At 47.6% G+C, this 16,406-nt stretch overlaps 1 protein-coding gene across 2 annotated transcripts in view; it reads right to left on the reverse strand.

Moving 5' to 3' along the window:
- CROCC2 (ciliary rootlet coiled-coil, rootletin family member 2) overlaps positions 1-16,406 on the reverse strand; it is an 878,259-nt gene that overhangs the window by 816,582 nt on the left and 45,271 nt on the right. For both annotated transcript variants that reach the window (XM_069213663.1, XM_069213664.1), the window contains exon 4: positions 7,649-7,825. In XM_069213663.1, the coding sequence (XP_069069764.1) occupies positions 7,649-7,825 (177 nt within the window). The remainder of the gene's footprint in view (positions 1-7,648; positions 7,826-16,406) is intronic.

Here is a 16,406-nt window from a genome sequence, read left to right on the forward strand (position 1 = left end):
TCTCATAGTTCAGCCTAAGCTGCTCTGCTATAGCTACCTCTACCAGCCTAAACTGCTAGAACACTACTACATTTCACTGATAAGGGATAACTGGACCTGGTATAAGGTGTAAGTACCCAAGGTACCCACTACAAACCAGGCCAGCCTCCTACACCCTCAAACGCCCATCCAGCTCTGGATATGCAACCACCAGTATGCGGGCCATCAGGGGGGTCAGGGTTCGATGGGCACCCCTTCTTCGTTGGGAGGCCATCCCCAGCTGGTCCTCCGCCGTCTTCCGTGCCCAGCGTCTCAGATCCTCCCACCATTTCAGACAGTGTGTGCTCCGCCTGCCGTAGACCCCCAGAGTCCGCACGCCCTTGGCATTGGCACACCATATACCCTTCTTTTGATGGGCGCTAACCTGCAGAGAAAATACACACCGGGAAAGGTATTACTCAGACCATCCTGCCTGTTACACTCATGGCCAACCATAGCCCTTCCCATCCCCTTTCGCACAGACATGGCCCAGCATACATGCTGCATGCTGCCCAGGGTCCATCCACCAACCCCCCCCCACACACAAGGCCTTCACACACAGCACTCCATGCATTCATGCCCCATGCATCGTGCTCACAGTGTACTCACCTGTTGGTCTGGAGGCCCATACAGCAGTCCATACTGGGGTAGGACCCCATCCACTAGTCTCTTTAACTCCGCCGAGGTGAAGGCATGGGCCCTTTCCCCAGTCACACGGGCCATGGTAGGTTCCAGACACAGGTCACAGCAGCACATGCAGTGTGGGTCCTCTCCTGTTGAAGGTCAGGTAGCAAGTGAGTGAACAGACAGAAAATGGCAATGACGTGCGCGACGGTGCATACAGTCACCGACGGCGTACATCACCATTGGGCACAATGTTACCCAATGAGGTGTTGCACAGCAGATCCCGACCGCCTCCTGCAACGGCGCACGTCAGTGGAATTACCTCAATTCCACCTGTCCCTTCATACAGGACAGATGGACATCATTTCAGGGGTTGGGGACAGTGCATGGAACATAACTGCGTCACAGATCACAATTGTACATAGAGGACATATGCCACTAATACATTTAAAATTCACATCATGCATTACCCCAACCTATCACGGCTACTGACCCCTGTGAGGAATCCCAGGACAAGGGCTGAGAAACGTTACAATGCGGCACATGGGTCAACAAGAAGGATCACTGAACATACATTTGGCCTCCTGAAGGCCAGCTTTCGGTGCCTCCATCTGACAGGTGGACCCTGTGCTACTCACCCAAGAAGGTCTGCCAGAAAATCGTGGCATGCTGCATGTTGCATAACCTTGCCTTGAGACGCCATGTGGCTTTTCTGCAGCAGGAGGAGGAGGCTGGCAGCAGTGGACCCTGTGGACAGTGAAGATGAGGAGGCAAAGGATGGGGATGACGACAACAGATCTGCAGTGATTAGAAAATACTTCCAATGACACACAGGTAAGACAGTGTTACTTCACATTTCATTGTCAGTTTTTTGTTTCACATTGTCACTGACAGGCTGTGATTTCCCACTTCTATGGCCACTCACTGTATCCTTTGGCAACTCTTTTTGCAGATGTTGGTACCCCACTATCACTCCTGGTGTTGTCACTGCAGCCAACTACAGGTATTTCCTATGTTAAAATTACTGTACAGTTGATTTGCAATGTTTAAACCCTGTTAAGTGAATACATACTTCAATCATGTGACATACTCCATACTTGTATTTTTTAAAGTGTGTTTATTGCAGTGCTATGAAGAAAAGGGAGAAGTGCAATAGGCTGGGGTATTGATGGAGGAAAGTCCAGGGTATAGTTCCAGTCTATTTATAGCACAGGTGTATTGTCCAAGGGGGGGATAGGAAGGGGAGCAACGGCAGTTCGAGGTGGACAGGGTGACATAGTGGGACACACGGGTGACAATAAGTAGAGTCTCATTTCCTGGCGGGGTTTTGGCAATAGTCTCTGGTTTCTGCCTGGATCGCAGGGAAGGTTTGCGGGGTGGTTCACCTTCTGCAGGGGGAGGGGTGCTGGTGGCTTGTTGATCCTGTGGAGGGGCCTCCTGGCCACTGGCGGCAGCAGAGGTGGAGGGCTGTTCAGTAGTCCGGCTAGTGGCAGGGACCCGCTGTTGTTACATTGCCTCCCTCATAATCTTCGCCATGTCTGCCAGCACCCCTGCAATGGAGATCAGGGTGGTGTTAATGGCTTGCAAATCCTCCCTGGTCCCCTGGTACTGTCCCTCCTGCAGCCGCCTGTTCTCCTGCGCATTGTCCAGGATCTGGCCCTGCGTATCCTGGGAATGTTGGTATGCTCCCAGGATCGCAGTGAGTGCCTCCTGGACAGTCGGTTCCCTGGGCCTGTCCTCCCACTGGTGCACAGCAGTCCTCCCAGCTTCCCTGTTGCCCTGTGCCTCTGTCCCCTGAACCGTGTGCCCACCGCCACTGACCCCAGGTCCCTGATTGTCTTGGGTTTGTGGTGTATCCTGGGGTCCCTGTAGTGGTGGCCACACTGCTGATTGACGTGTCCTGGGGGCAGAGGTATGGGCACGCTGGTGGGTGCTGTGGTGGTGTTTCCTGAGGGGGAGGCTCTGTGGTGGTGTGTGACTGTGGCTGGGTAACTGACTGTCCAGAGGTCCCTGATGGGCCAGGTTGGACATCCAGATCCAGGCGAGCAGAGTCACTGTCATCACTGTGGGCCTCTTCTGTGGGGGGACTGGATGTTACTGGCACCTCTTCTCCAGTGACATTGGCTGGGATACCTGTGGGGATGTAAATGCAGAGTTATCGTTTCTGTGTGTGACATGTTGTGCATGGGTGGGTTGCCCTCTATGGTTGTTTTTGCCCTGGCAGCTTTCACTTGTTTGACTTAGTATATGGTGGGCTAGCTGATTCTCTCTAGTGTGCATGCTTTAGTGACAGGTGTCCATGCAGGGCTGTGAGTGGTGTTCATGCATTGGTGGTGCATGCAGGGCTTGGCATTGGGATGAGAGAGATGTGATGGTGTAGTGTGTGGGAGGTGGTGGAGTGATGGGAGTGAGGGTGAGGGTATATGATGGCATGCAAGGTAGGGGAGTGATAGTAGTATAGAGTTGACTTAGAAGAGTCCAGTCCTCCTGCTAGTGGGGGGAGGAGGTGGGGGTCCACTGCCAGTCCTCTGTACAGCAAGTTTGTGTCCTGCTGCAATGGAACGTTCCTTTCCTCGTAGGTCGTTCCACCTCTTCCTGATGTTGTCCCTTGTTCTTGGGTACTGTCCCACGGCTTTGACCCTGTCCACGATGCTCCGCCATAGCTTCATCTTCCTAGCAATGGACATTTGCTGCACCTGTGCTCCAAATATCTGTGGTTCTACCCGGATGATTTTCTCCACCATGACCCTTAGCTCCTCCTCTGAGAATCTGGGGTGTTGTTGTGGTGCCATGGGTGTTGTGCGAGTATTGTGGGTGAGGGTGTTTAGAGTGATGTGTTGGGGTGTGTGATGTATAGGTGATGGTGGTGTGTGAGTCTAGTCTTGTCTGTAGTCTTGATGTCAGGCTGTTGGCAATGGTTTGTATTCGTAAAGGGTTGTGGGTAATGTGGGTGTGTGTTTTATAGTGGTGTTGGTGTGGTGCGTGTATGGGTGTCAGGTGTGTGTTGTTTGAATTGTCCAATGTGGTGTTTTATTTGAGTGTGTGTACTTTGAGCACAGCAGTATGTACCGGCAATGGTTTACCTCCGTTGAATGTCCGCCGTGGTGATTTGTGGGTCATAGTGTGGTGGGCGTAGTTCTGTTGACATACCGGTGTGGGTTTTGATACCGCCAGTTTATCCCTGACCTTTGGTGTGGCGGACTTGTGTCTGTGGCTGAATAGTGACGGACTTGAGGGGGGGGGGGGAGGGTGTGTGTGTGTGTTACCGCCAATGTCATAATGAGGGCCTAAGTCAGGTTGTGTGTCAGTGAGTAGGTCATTGATGTGGTGCTTGTTTTTAGAGAGATCGAGCCTTCATGAGTAAGCATTTTATAGACTATGGGGGTCATTCCGACCCTGGCGGTCCCCGGGGTTGGAGGGTGCACTGCCAACAGGCTGGCGGTGCATCAAGGGCAATTCTGACCGCGGCGGTAAAGCTGCGGTCAGAAAAGGGAAACCGGCGGTTTCCCGCCGGTTTTCCCCTGCCCCTGTGAATCCTCCATGGCGGCGCTGCAAGCAGCGCCGCCATGGGGATTCCGACCCCCTTCCCGCCAGCCTGGTTCTGGCGGTTTTCACCGCCAGAACCAGGCTGGCGGGAACAGGCGTCGTGGGGCCCATGGGGGCCCCTGCAGTGCCCATGCCAATGGCATGGGCACTGCAGGGGCCCCCTAAAAGGCCCCACATTGATTTTCAGTGTCTGCCTAGCAGACACTGAAAATCGCGACGGGTGCAACTGCACCCGTCGCACACCAGCAACTCCGCCGGCTCCATTCGGAGCCGGCTTTCTCGTTGCTGGTGCTTTCCCGCTGGGCGGGCGGCCTTTTGGCGGTCGCCCGCCAGCCCAGCGGGAAAGTCAGAATTACCGCGGCGGTCATTTGACCGCGGTGCGGTATTCTGGCGGGGGAACTTTGGCGGGCGGCATCCGCCGCCCGCCGAAGTTAGAATGACCCCTATGTTTTGGTGGTGGTTTAATTTTGTTTTGTAGAAGATTGATCAGTATATTTTGAACTTGTAGCAGGTGTGTCATTAGTGCTGATAATAACTGTATGAGGGTCAGAATATTGTTTTTTTATATTGCGTTCCTCATCCATCAGAGTTAGAAGGCATTTTGTTGGGTCTGTGTGTCAGTGGTGGAGATGCTGGTTGTGAGTGACAAGATGAGTTGTGTTCTTTTTGTAGAGTAGCCTTGTTGAGTAATAGACAAGGGGATGCGAAGTTGTGAAGAGTGGAATGCAGTTTATTTTGTTTGTATCTGTTAAGGTTGGAAGAGGTATAGGTTAGGGGTTAGGTGATGGAGCATGCGGTTCATATTCTAAGGCTCTAAACTGAGCAATGAATCAGAGGCGGGTGGATGAATGCTGCTGTGTTAGGGTGTCTGTGGTGGATATGGGTGAAGATTGAAAATTTAGGAGTGAAGTTGGTTCAGGATTTGTATTATTTGTTTAGTCATAAGTGGGGCTGGGTGTGACGGGAAGTATTATGAAGGTGTGTGTTGTTTTGATGGGCTTGTGTGTTTGTTTTGTTTTTGTGGAGTAGTGAGAAGAGATATTGATGAAGTGGTTTTCTGTGAAGGATTTCTATGTGAGATACTGCTGGTGAGTGGTATTTGAATAGTACAGGGGATGGTGGTGTGTTCTGGGGAAGAGTGTATGTGGTGTAGAAGAGGGGATGGATGACAGTTATGAGTGTTTTGTTAGATTTGATCACTGGAAGAGATGTGTGGGGGAGCAGAGTACAAGGACTGTATGGTTGTGTTAATGCTGGCTACCTTTCCTCCAGTCCTAAGGTCGCCCGGGCTTTAGAATGCTTCGCATGACACAGTAAGCAGCCCCTGTGCCTGGCTGGACCCAATCATACATTGTCACTGGGAACCCACCACAGCTACTTAAACTTGACATGCCGCCTCTGCAGTGCATTATTGACATATCTGTTAAACTTGATCTCAGCTGCACTAATATTTAAAAAAAAAAAAAAAAAAATCCAAGCTACTCTTAACAAATTTGGCCCGAACATATTGCAGATTAAAGGAAAAACATAAAACATGTTGTGATCGATCGTGACCACAGGGTAAGGATCGCCTGCCTGACAAAACGGATAAACAGGAAGCCTCTGGGCAGGTGATCTGGATATACTTACCTCGGAGGAGCTAGTTTTTTTTTTTTATAAGGATGGGAATTGGTCAAAGGACTGCCTGTCGGTGAAGGCAAATTCACACTCACATCATAATGACTGAAATGAAGAACTGGACAATGAGGTAATCGAAATCATGTGGTTAGCAGCAGTGCTTTAAATGGCCAAGTACGGTCTAGTACTAAGCATCGACATTTTAAAGGGCGAGTTCTTAGCACCGCTGTTATACATTTATTAGAAGAATACAGGCACTTCTCAGGAGCAGACAGGCACTCTAAATAGTGAGTACCTGCACTTCTATATTTCCATTTAAGGGACTGGTTAGGGGATGAAGGAAGATGAAATAAAACACGTGAAAGCAGTAATAAAAACTTAAGATGTGGAAGGGCATGAAACCTCGGATGAGATTAGGATGAAGAATGGAGACTTGATAGCTAAATGACAAACAAATTAAAACAAAAAAGTAAATATAAATTGAAAAGAGGAAAGAGTAATACAAAGGGACAAATTGGAAATTCGAGTGCTCAAAGATGGGGTGGAGTGGAAAAGGAATATATTAGTGTGGCAGATATATTTCATAACACGCTATGTAGGTTAATGACAAAATGTACAAAATCCAGCGCTGCACAAAGTTGCAAATTCTGTGTCAATAGAGTCTCAAATTGCAATATACAAAAATGGCACTGCAATTCACAAATAACTTTGTGAACTGCAGTGTTGGCAAGGGACGTCCTTCGAGCTGTAAAGTAAAGGTGGCTGCAGATGGCCCCTTATTCCATGCAACCTGCAGGCAAATTCGTCAATCCTTTGTTACAGCTTCTGTAGTCAGAAAGCACGGATTGGTTACTACCTGCAGAGATCTGTTGGTAACCATTTCCCAGGTGCAGATGACTCTATGTGAACGACCTTGGGTAGCACTGTGTGGAGCAGGGCACAGTTCTGTTGACCACTGCCTGCTCCCCAATGCCCATTTCCCAAGGTACCGTTTATTTTGGCATTGAAGTCCCTGTGTATTTAAATGGCAGGAGCTGTAATATGCCACCAGATGCGGAGTGAGACATCTACTACTTCTAACATGCATCGGCATCAGTTCACAATGAGGTACATAACGTAATCACAAGTCAAATATTCATGAGGCTGGATTTCTGCATCTTATTATAAACAGCCCACATGCGCTGCACTAGCTGTGTGGTGCAGCAAAGTTATTGGCCCGGTCCTAGCACAGCAAAAATGTGACGAGCTATAAACGGACCAGATGTAATATCTGGGCCCAAGTATTGTAATCCAGCATTGTTGTTCTTAAAAACTACAGCTACTTTAAATGGCCAAAGTAACTGATAAACAAAGTGTAGAATTTAACTGACAGACATGTCTACCTTGTTAATCAATTCACACTTATGCAAACTGTCCCTTCCTCCGGCATATGAGGTCAAAACAGGGCAGACGCAGCTAAAAAGAATTCACAAGTTTCAAGGTATTTGTTTTCTGTCCGTGATTAGGCCTTTTGTGCTTTATGTTCGCTTCATGCAAATTTAATATGTGTAGTATATGGAAAGGTATAGTAATCGGTTGGCATGCAGCAGAGTGAGGAAGTCTAGTGACAAAGAAACTTGGCATCCAGGTTTGTGTGTGCAATAAATCTCATAACGAAAAGCTAAATATTTACTTGTACATTTCTGTTGGTTTTTTTAAGGGTAGGGCAAAACCAATATTAAATTAAACATATTTGCATTGGCAAAAAATCACGAGGTTGGAATCTGCGGAATTCTTGAAAACCACGTGCAACACCCCCCTTCCCTAATATTTTCGGATCAGAGTTCTCAGTAATTTGTCATACCTTGTTTTGTAGCTTTTGGACCAGCTGGGCCTGGCGCTGCTGCCCTTCTTGATAGGCTGCAAGCTTGCGTTTATATGCCTTTTCATCATCTTCAAACCGACTTCTCAGTTCGGATAGTGCTGCTGGACTGTCCTTTTCACGACGAGACGTTTCTCTTCCTCCGAGTGCCAACTCCAGCTATGGAATATGGTAGAAGTTATCGAATGGAAAACAATATTAACATCAGTTAGATGTAGGCCAAGAGGGAGGGCTATGGTTTTGAGTACAGGGACAACAATGCTGGACAACAATCCCAATAGTACTAATTGGCCCACTTTCAAGTGCAAGCACAAGCTGGTCCTAAAATGATAGGTTTGTGACCAAGTTCATATGTAAATTGCTACTGTGAATGAGTGCATTAATTTCATCTTACTTTCCATTTAAGTACTGTAGAATGTTCACCAGGCAGCTTAGAATAGGAAACACATTTTCACCAATGTCCCAAATAAATACATGTGTATGCAGGCATTTCCTGTTCCTGTCCCTCTACTTTCTCACGGTTGTATGCCATTTTTATCCTTAGGCCCTGATCAAAAGCGGACTGTTATATTCCAATCCTTGTGCAAGCTGGAGTTTTTGATCGTAATTCTTTACAGTGTAATAATTATTGCCACTCAGCCGTTTTCCACTGACAGATTTCGGCAGTGTAAACTTGATGAAATGTATAAGGGGAAAGGGATCAGAAAAAGCAGAACATATGAAATTTGGTCTTTTAAAATTGATTATGCATGTTATGCCTCAATTCTAAGAAAAATATGAATTGGAAGGCATTTACATGATCTGATAAATATCTCATGGAGGGGTAATAGTATTTACTAGGGTTATAAATATGAATTTATTTGTTATGGGATTGGAATTCCCAATTAAGTGGAATTCACTGCACTCTAATTACTCGCTGCAATAAAGGGTCCTCGGTTTCAATTTCAGCTGGTCAAATCTACAGGAATTTAAAAGGGGGGGATGTGCACAGTATTAACAGTGACCAGCTGATTTTGGTGTACCCTGAACTAAAATCCCCGTTATTCCCATAAACATTCAGAATAGGTGGAATTCATCGCACCAAAGACAGTAGGATTTTATCAGGTGTGATAAATTGCATCTTGGCACCAACCCGCTTATAATCAGGGTCTAAGTGTGGTAAATACCTCACCCTCAACCAGCCCATTTGTAATAAACACCTTAGGTGCAGTTCTCCAAAGATGGTATATACTGACCCAATGTATGCATTTAAAGTGGTGCAGCATAGCTGGTATGCAGGGCTCAGCTGTGGCATATGTCAACAGTAGCAATGTGCATGGAAGCTCTGCAGAAGAACATCTCACCTCACAGTAATAGCAGGACGTAAAGGCCAACTAAGCCCTCTAAGAGTGTCAAGTGTCCCTACACTTCAGCAAACTGGTACACTCTGCCTTCTAACCCCAAAATGGTGCACATTACAAAGCCTCCTCCCCCTTACCTATTGGGATGAAAACAAAAAACAAGCAATGGCAACGCCAATAGTTCTATACTATGGTTTTGCCAAAGTCTTTTGGCCAAGTTATAGAGAAGTGCAGCTCTTGTGAAGCACGGGTAAAAGATATTAAATGATTTTTCTTATGGCGAAAATGGGAGGGTGGGGTATTGAGACAGGAAGAAGCAACATGGATAAGGTGGAGTGGGAGTGGGAAGAAGCAACAGGGATAAGGGGGGTGGGAGTGGGAAGAAACATGTGCAAGGGACTGAGGGGTAAGAAGCAACATGAACGGGAGTGGGAGGGGAAACAAACAATAAATACACAGGAGTTCAAGGGGAAGAAGCAAGAGAAGAAAAAATAAAAATTGTACCTCAATCACAACAGAAGGACAGCAATCAAGCTGAAGCAAAAAAGTAATTGGTTCAGGCTTCAGCCGACAGAAGAGGAAGTGAAGCCGGCACAAGCTGGCCATTAAGAAGACAGCAAGTAAGAGTGACAATAAAGCCAACGAAAGCTAAGCAATAGGCGAGCTGCAAATCACTTAATTTCCCTAGGTCTTAAAATAAATAAATACATAAATCTGACCTTGTGTAATGTAATCTGGTGCTCATGAAAAGCTTTGCAATGCTCTTGGGCCAAGTTCGCACTGTATAAAAATTGCAAAAAAGAAATTCACAATGTAAAACCACGAGTCTTGCTGTGCTAGTGTCCTTGATGTATGAGGAGAAAACTGAGCGCATCAGTGGTTGGAAAGAAGTTGTTTTTATCCTATGTGGGAGTGCTTTCATGTCGTGTGGGATGACCACCAAGTCGCAGCTATTGTGTTATGGGACTTAGTGCATTGCAGTTTGTTGGATGATGACGTGTAAGGGTCAAGCACGCAGTTTTATGGTTTATAGCATGCGGGTAGTTTTGAACACCTCTGCAGGTCCTTTTATGGTACTTCATATTATATAGTGTGCTCAGCTGATTACAGTGCTGCGTTGGCCAATCTGAGATTTTGTCTGTATTTGTGGACTTCAGCTGGCATAGCTGAAGGGTGAGAAGTGGAGAGATCTGTTAGGATGGACATTTTTATTATCATCCTGTGAGGACATGGCTTTCTGCAGGTTTACCTACATTTTTGACTATTGGACTATTGGGCATTGGTGTAATAACTGATGAACTGGACCCTACTGACCAGGAGAGAGAGCCGCAGTCGCATTGCAGAGAATGAACATGCAAAACATATAGGTGACTATGTGACATAGGCAGAGAGAGGAATGAGTGAGGCAGAAGAGTGATGCTTATGTGGCCTTGAAAGTGTATGCTTAATTGGCTTAAACCCAATTGGCATAGTTTAACTTACTTATAACTTCTTAGTATATGGTACTAGGAGTATCCTGGATGTGCAAGTTAAAGTTTCCTTCATGGACTGCAGCACTTATTGTGTCACTACGAGTGTAACAAAGGAAAAACATGTCTCCCAGCCTGCCACTGCAGACTGGTGAGCAGGGTTAAACTGCCATCATTTTAAATGACAAAGCAGAGTTAGCAAAGCTCAAACCTTTCTTATTAATATATGCAAGTCTCCGCTAAGGAAGGCCTAATAAGCACCAAGGCAGACTGTTGTATATTTAAAAATATGGCATGTGAGTTTACATGTCCTGACAGTAAAAAAAAAACAATCGTAATTTTTACTGAAGAAAAGCTAGTAGCCCTATTGGAGAGTGCAGGGTTATACACCAACAACTCAAAAGTACTAACCTCTGAATGGGAATACCAAATAGCCAAAAAGGGTATTTTTGGTCATCCAAGGGGTGGGTTATTGACATTAGCTGCTGTCCAGAAGGATCTTAAACCTTATAGAATATTTAGTGAATTCTCAGATTTTATAACAGAAGAGGTTGAGAGCAAGACTGATTCAGAGACATAATGACCCCTGGAGTAAAATGCAGATTATAGTAAATTTGTACTTGCCACCGAATAAGGAGGAAGGCTTACAGTTGACCAAATTAATATGCCTGGTTCTGAATATAGGATAGAGCTATCCAGCTGTCCTAATATGACATGTAGGGCATTTTAATATTTAAATACCACCACCAAAGCAAGATAGTGAGGTGGCTGAGGTCGATAGTTTTGGGTGAGGTGAGGATTACTTTACTGGGGAGGAACTTTAGCTTAGCCTTAACAAGACTTAACTTGACTGTTATTAGTGAAGGACTACTAATGATGGCCTCGCTTAAAGTACATCTGGTAATGGACTTAGTACCACACTTACTGGTTTTGCAATTATATCTGTAGGTTATTCTTAGGTAATGGATTTATCAATGGGGAATAAGGAGGGCAGCAATCTTAAAGCCCTATGAATAATACTCAGTACGTAACTTGGATGTGAGGAATAGAGAATTATGGGCCAACAGTCAGGAGATCTAGTGCAAGAGCCTGAGAAGGAGCATCTGGACAACCAGGGTGAAAAGAGAAATGGAGAGGTAGATACTGGGGTTGCTGAATGCTTACGGGCACCAGTTTCCTGAGGAGATTCTACATAAGTGTGGCAGGTTGCTAAAGAATATAAATGTTAGACTTTTCATCCTTGGCGCGGTCTCCCTTAACTTTTTGCCTCTGTTTCCCAGGTTGGTGATGTGTGCTGGACTCTGTTTTTGTTACTCTGGGCACTTTACCACTGCTAACCAGTGCTAAAGTGCAAGTGCTCCTTTACAAAATGTGTATGTAATTGGTTTATCCATGATTGGCATATTTGATTTATTAGTATGTCCCTAGTACAATGCACTAGAGGTGCCCAGGGCCTGTAAATCAAATGCTACTAGTGGGCCTGCAGCACTGGTTGGGCCACCCACATAAGTAGCTCTCTAATCATGTCTCAGACCTGCCATTGCAGTGTCTGTGTGTGCAGTTTTAACTGTAAATTTGACTTGGCAAGTGTACCCACTTGCTGGGCCTAAAACTTCACTTTTCTTACATGTCAGACACCCTTAAGGTAGGCCCTACGTAGCCCCAAGGGCAGGGTGCAGTATATGGTTGAGGTAGGACATATAGGTGGTCATTACAACCTCGGCAGTCTTTTTACAAGACCGCCGTGCTGAAGACCACCAGTGCAGGCGGTTTTCCGCTCAGTGCATTATGACAGCTGGCAGCCCTCCGTCCTTTTCCGGATGGAGAGCCACCAGCAGCCATACTGGCTGACGGTGGGGAAGTGGAGGTAGCTCCACCGCTCCGTCAACAGAACACCGCCCACCGAATCACGTCCTGTGATTCGGCATGGCGGTGTTCTGTTGACGGGGTGCTGGCAGCAGAGCTGCCCCCATGGATCCCGTCCCCTCCCGGAGGATCAACGGATCAGGTAAGTTGATTATCCGTTAGCGGAGGGAGGGGTCGGGGGTGTTGTGTGATGTGTGGGTGCATGGGGGTGTGTGTATGTAGAGGGTGTGTGTGAGTGCGTGTATGCATGTGGGGTGTTGTGTGTTTGGAAATGAGTGCGTGTCTATGTATGTCTGTATGGATGTGTGCGTGTATGTCTGAATGGGGGTGTGGGTGTGTGCGTATGACTGTGTGTGTGGCTGTTGGCATGTATGTTGGTGTGTGTGTGCGGGTATGTGTGTTGGTGGTGCCTGCGTGGGTGTCAGGTGTGAATGTGTAATGTAATGTTGGGGGTAGGGATGGGGAGGGGGGTCCTGTCACCTTTGGGGGTGGCAGGGGTGGTGGGGGGTGTAGGGGAAGGACTCTGGTCGGGAGTGGGGGAAGACCCCTATCAGTGCCAGGGAAGGAATTCCCTGGCACCGATAGTGCTTACCGCCACGGATTTCATGGGGTTCCTAACTCCATGAAATCCATATCTGGTATTGTGACGACCGCCGGGCTGGAGACCCTGGTCTCCAGCCCGGCGGTCGTTTCCGCCCTGGCGGTCAGATCGGAGAAGTGGCAGATGACCATGGCGGTAACCGCCATGGTCATAATTCCCAAATTTTTACCGCTAGCCTGTTGGCGGTAAGACCGCCACTTCTCCGCCAACCGCCAGGGTTGTAATGAGGGCCATAGTAATGTGGTTTATATGTCTTGACAGTGAAATATTGCTAAATTCGTTTTCACTGTTGCAAGGCCTGTCCCTCTCATAGGTTAACATAAGGGCTACCTTTAAATCTAATTAAAGTGTAGATTCCCTTTGGGAGCAGAGGGACATCTGGAGTTTGGGGTCTCGGAGCTCACAATTTAAAAATAAATCTTTTAGTAAAGTTGATTTTAAGATCGTGTGTTTAAAAATGCCACTTTTAGAGCCCAAGCAAGATTTGGTCCCACATTCCCCGGCCAAGGAGAGGCTTGAGAACCAAGAGCTGAGGGGCCTTGGGGCTCCCCCATCAGCCCCCCCAATGAATTAGAAGAATGCGAGTGCCACACGTAGGACCAGGGCACCTGGGAAAATGTAAAGGTATGCAGCGGGTGGCCACACTGGAAGAAATGACGGAGCGGCTTTCCCACTCAATAAATATGCAGTTTTTGGGCTGAAGAGCACCCCATGATGCCCCCATCGGCTCTTCTGGACTTCTGCTTGCTGCAGTGCACCAATGAGAGGCGGGGTGCATCACCAATGAGAGGCCGCTATGTTGTGGGTGGCTGCTTGATATGCAGCAGCCCCTCCCCAGTGCTCCTCACCCCTTCCCCCAGGAATTCCTTCTTTCAAACCTAACCCCAAGTTTCCTAGGATGAAAAATTATGCCCTTGGGAGAAGCCTATCCTGTTTTAAAGCATTTCCTCAGCTGCAGCTTTTGCTTTTCAGCTCAGGGTGCAGGGACCCACTAGTGCTAATCAGCATAAGAGTACAAAAGAAAGACCGATATTTGCTGGTGGTTATCTTGTCTATAAGTGTTTTACTGATAATTGTTAAGGCAGAAACATCCTCTTCATGGTGAAAGACGTGTACCCAACTGTGTTGTTGTACGGATCCCCAATGCTGATTCTTTGTCATAGGGGAACATGGATATTGCGTGCGTTCCACAACATAGGCCTGTCTCACAGATTGGAGTCTTGTTAGACCGGAAGGGGCACCCAAAGCGCTATCCTCATAGCAGTGGAAGGCTATTGCCTTCATCAGGAATCAAGGCAGCATAAGCGCGATGGTGGTCGTTTACAATGTACTAAACAGGTCTTTATTACCCTCTGTCTCTTGAGTGAGGCCTACAGGCTCACTCAAATTTTTAAACCATCTGCTACTGTGTGCTTAACTCACCCCTGGCCTACATCAGGTTGATGTGAAAGTGCATGCATGGTGGCAACATGGTGAGTGCATGTGTGCTCGCAACAAGTACACTACACGAAAGGGTGAAGTGTGGTACAGCCCACACATGGGAAATGTGTGTGGTGGCAGTGTGTGGTTTTAAAGTAACACAATCTAGTACAGTACAGAGAGACTGCAGTATTGAACAGTGCGGACAGACTAAGTATGTGTGCTGCATGTGGGTATGCTGATGGTGGCATAACACATGAGGATAACAGTACTAGGTAATTAGTGTTTTGTGGATGTACACCGAGTGTAGAAGTGCCTGCACTGGTAAATTATATGGAGGACCTTAGGTTTCATTTTGGGAAGGCCAGGCTGTAGGAAAGTACCATCTTGCCTGGCATGTTACCCCCATTTTCACTGTAAGCATGTATGTTTTAGCCCTTGTGTCACCGGGATCCTGCTAGGCAGGACCCCAGTGCTCATAGTATGTGCCCTGTATGTGTTCCCTGTGTGGTGCCTAACTATCACTGAAGCTCTGCTAACCAGAACCTCAGTGGTTATGCTCTCTCTGCTTTCTAAATTTGTCACTGCAGGCTAGTGACTAAATTTACCAATTCTCATTGGCACACTGGTACACCCATATTATTCCCTTGTATATGGTACTTAGGTACCCAGGGTATTGGGGTTCCAGGGGATCCCTATAGGCTGCAGCATTTCTTTTGCCACCCATAGGGAGCTCAGACAATTCTTACACAGGCCTGCCACTGCAGCCTGAGTGAAATAACGTCCACGTTATTTCACAGCCATTTTTCACTGCACATAAGTAACTTATAAGTCACCTATATGTCTAACCCTCACTTGGTGAAGGTTGGGTGCCAAGTTACTTAGTGTGTGGGCACCCTGGCACTAGCCAAGGTGCCCCTACATCGTTCAGGGCAAATTCCCCAGGCTTTGTGAGTGTAGGGACACCATTACACGCGTGCACTATAAATAGGTCACTACCTATGTATAGCGTCACAATGGTAACTCCGAACATGGCCATGTAACATGTCTAAGATCATGGAATTGTCACCCCAATACCATTCTGGTATTGGGGGGACAATTCCATGATCTCCCGGGTCTCTAGCACAGAACCCGGGTACTGCCAAACTGCCTTTCTGGGGTTGCCACTGCAGCTGCTGCCAACCCCTCAAACAGGATTCTGCCCTCCTGGGGTCTGGGCAGCCCCCAGTCCAGGAAGGCAGAACAAAGGATTTCCTCTGAGAGAGGGTGTTACACCCTCTCCCTTTGGAAATAGGTGTGAAGGGCTGGGGAGGAGTAGCCTCCCCCAGCCTCTGGAAATGCTTTGATGGGCACAGATGGTGCCTATCTCTGCATAAGCCACTACACCGGTTCAGGGATCCCCCAGCCCTGGTCTGGCGTGAAACTGGACAAAGGAAAGGGGAGTGACCACTCCCCTGACCAGTACCTCCCAGGGGAGGTGCCCAGAGCTCCTCCAGTGTGTCCCAGACCTCTGCCATCTTGGAAACAGAGGTGTTGGGGGCACACTGGACTGCTCTGAGTGGCCAGTGTCAGCAGGTGACGCCAGAGACCCCCTCTGATAGGTTCTTACCTCTCTTGGTAGCCAATCCTCCTTTCTTGGTAGCCAAACCTCCTTTTCTGGCTATTTAGGGTCTCATCTGGGGATGTCTTCAGATAATGAATGCAAGAGCTCACCAGAGTTCCTCTGCAGTTCCCTCTTCGACTTCTGCCAAGGATCGACCGCTGACTGCTCCAGGACGCCTGCAAAACCGCAACAAAGTAGCAAGACGACTACCAGCAACATTGTAGCGCCTCATCCAGCCGGCTTTCTCGACTGTTTCCTGGTGGTGCATGCTCTGGGGGTCATCTGCCGCCACCCTGCACTGGAAGCCAAGAAGAAATCTCCTGTGGGTCGACGCAGGCACCAAAAGACTTCATCACCGGTCCTCTGGGTCCCCTCTCATCCTGACTAGCTGCTCCAGCTTCTGCGCACTCCAAGGATTTCTTTGTGCACAGCCCAGCCTGGG

Source organism: Pleurodeles waltl, chromosome 11 (assembly GCF_031143425.1).
Source record: "Pleurodeles waltl isolate 20211129_DDA chromosome 11, aPleWal1.hap1.20221129, whole genome shotgun sequence".
NCBI lineage: Eukaryota > Metazoa > Chordata > Amphibia > Caudata > Salamandridae > Pleurodeles > Pleurodeles waltl.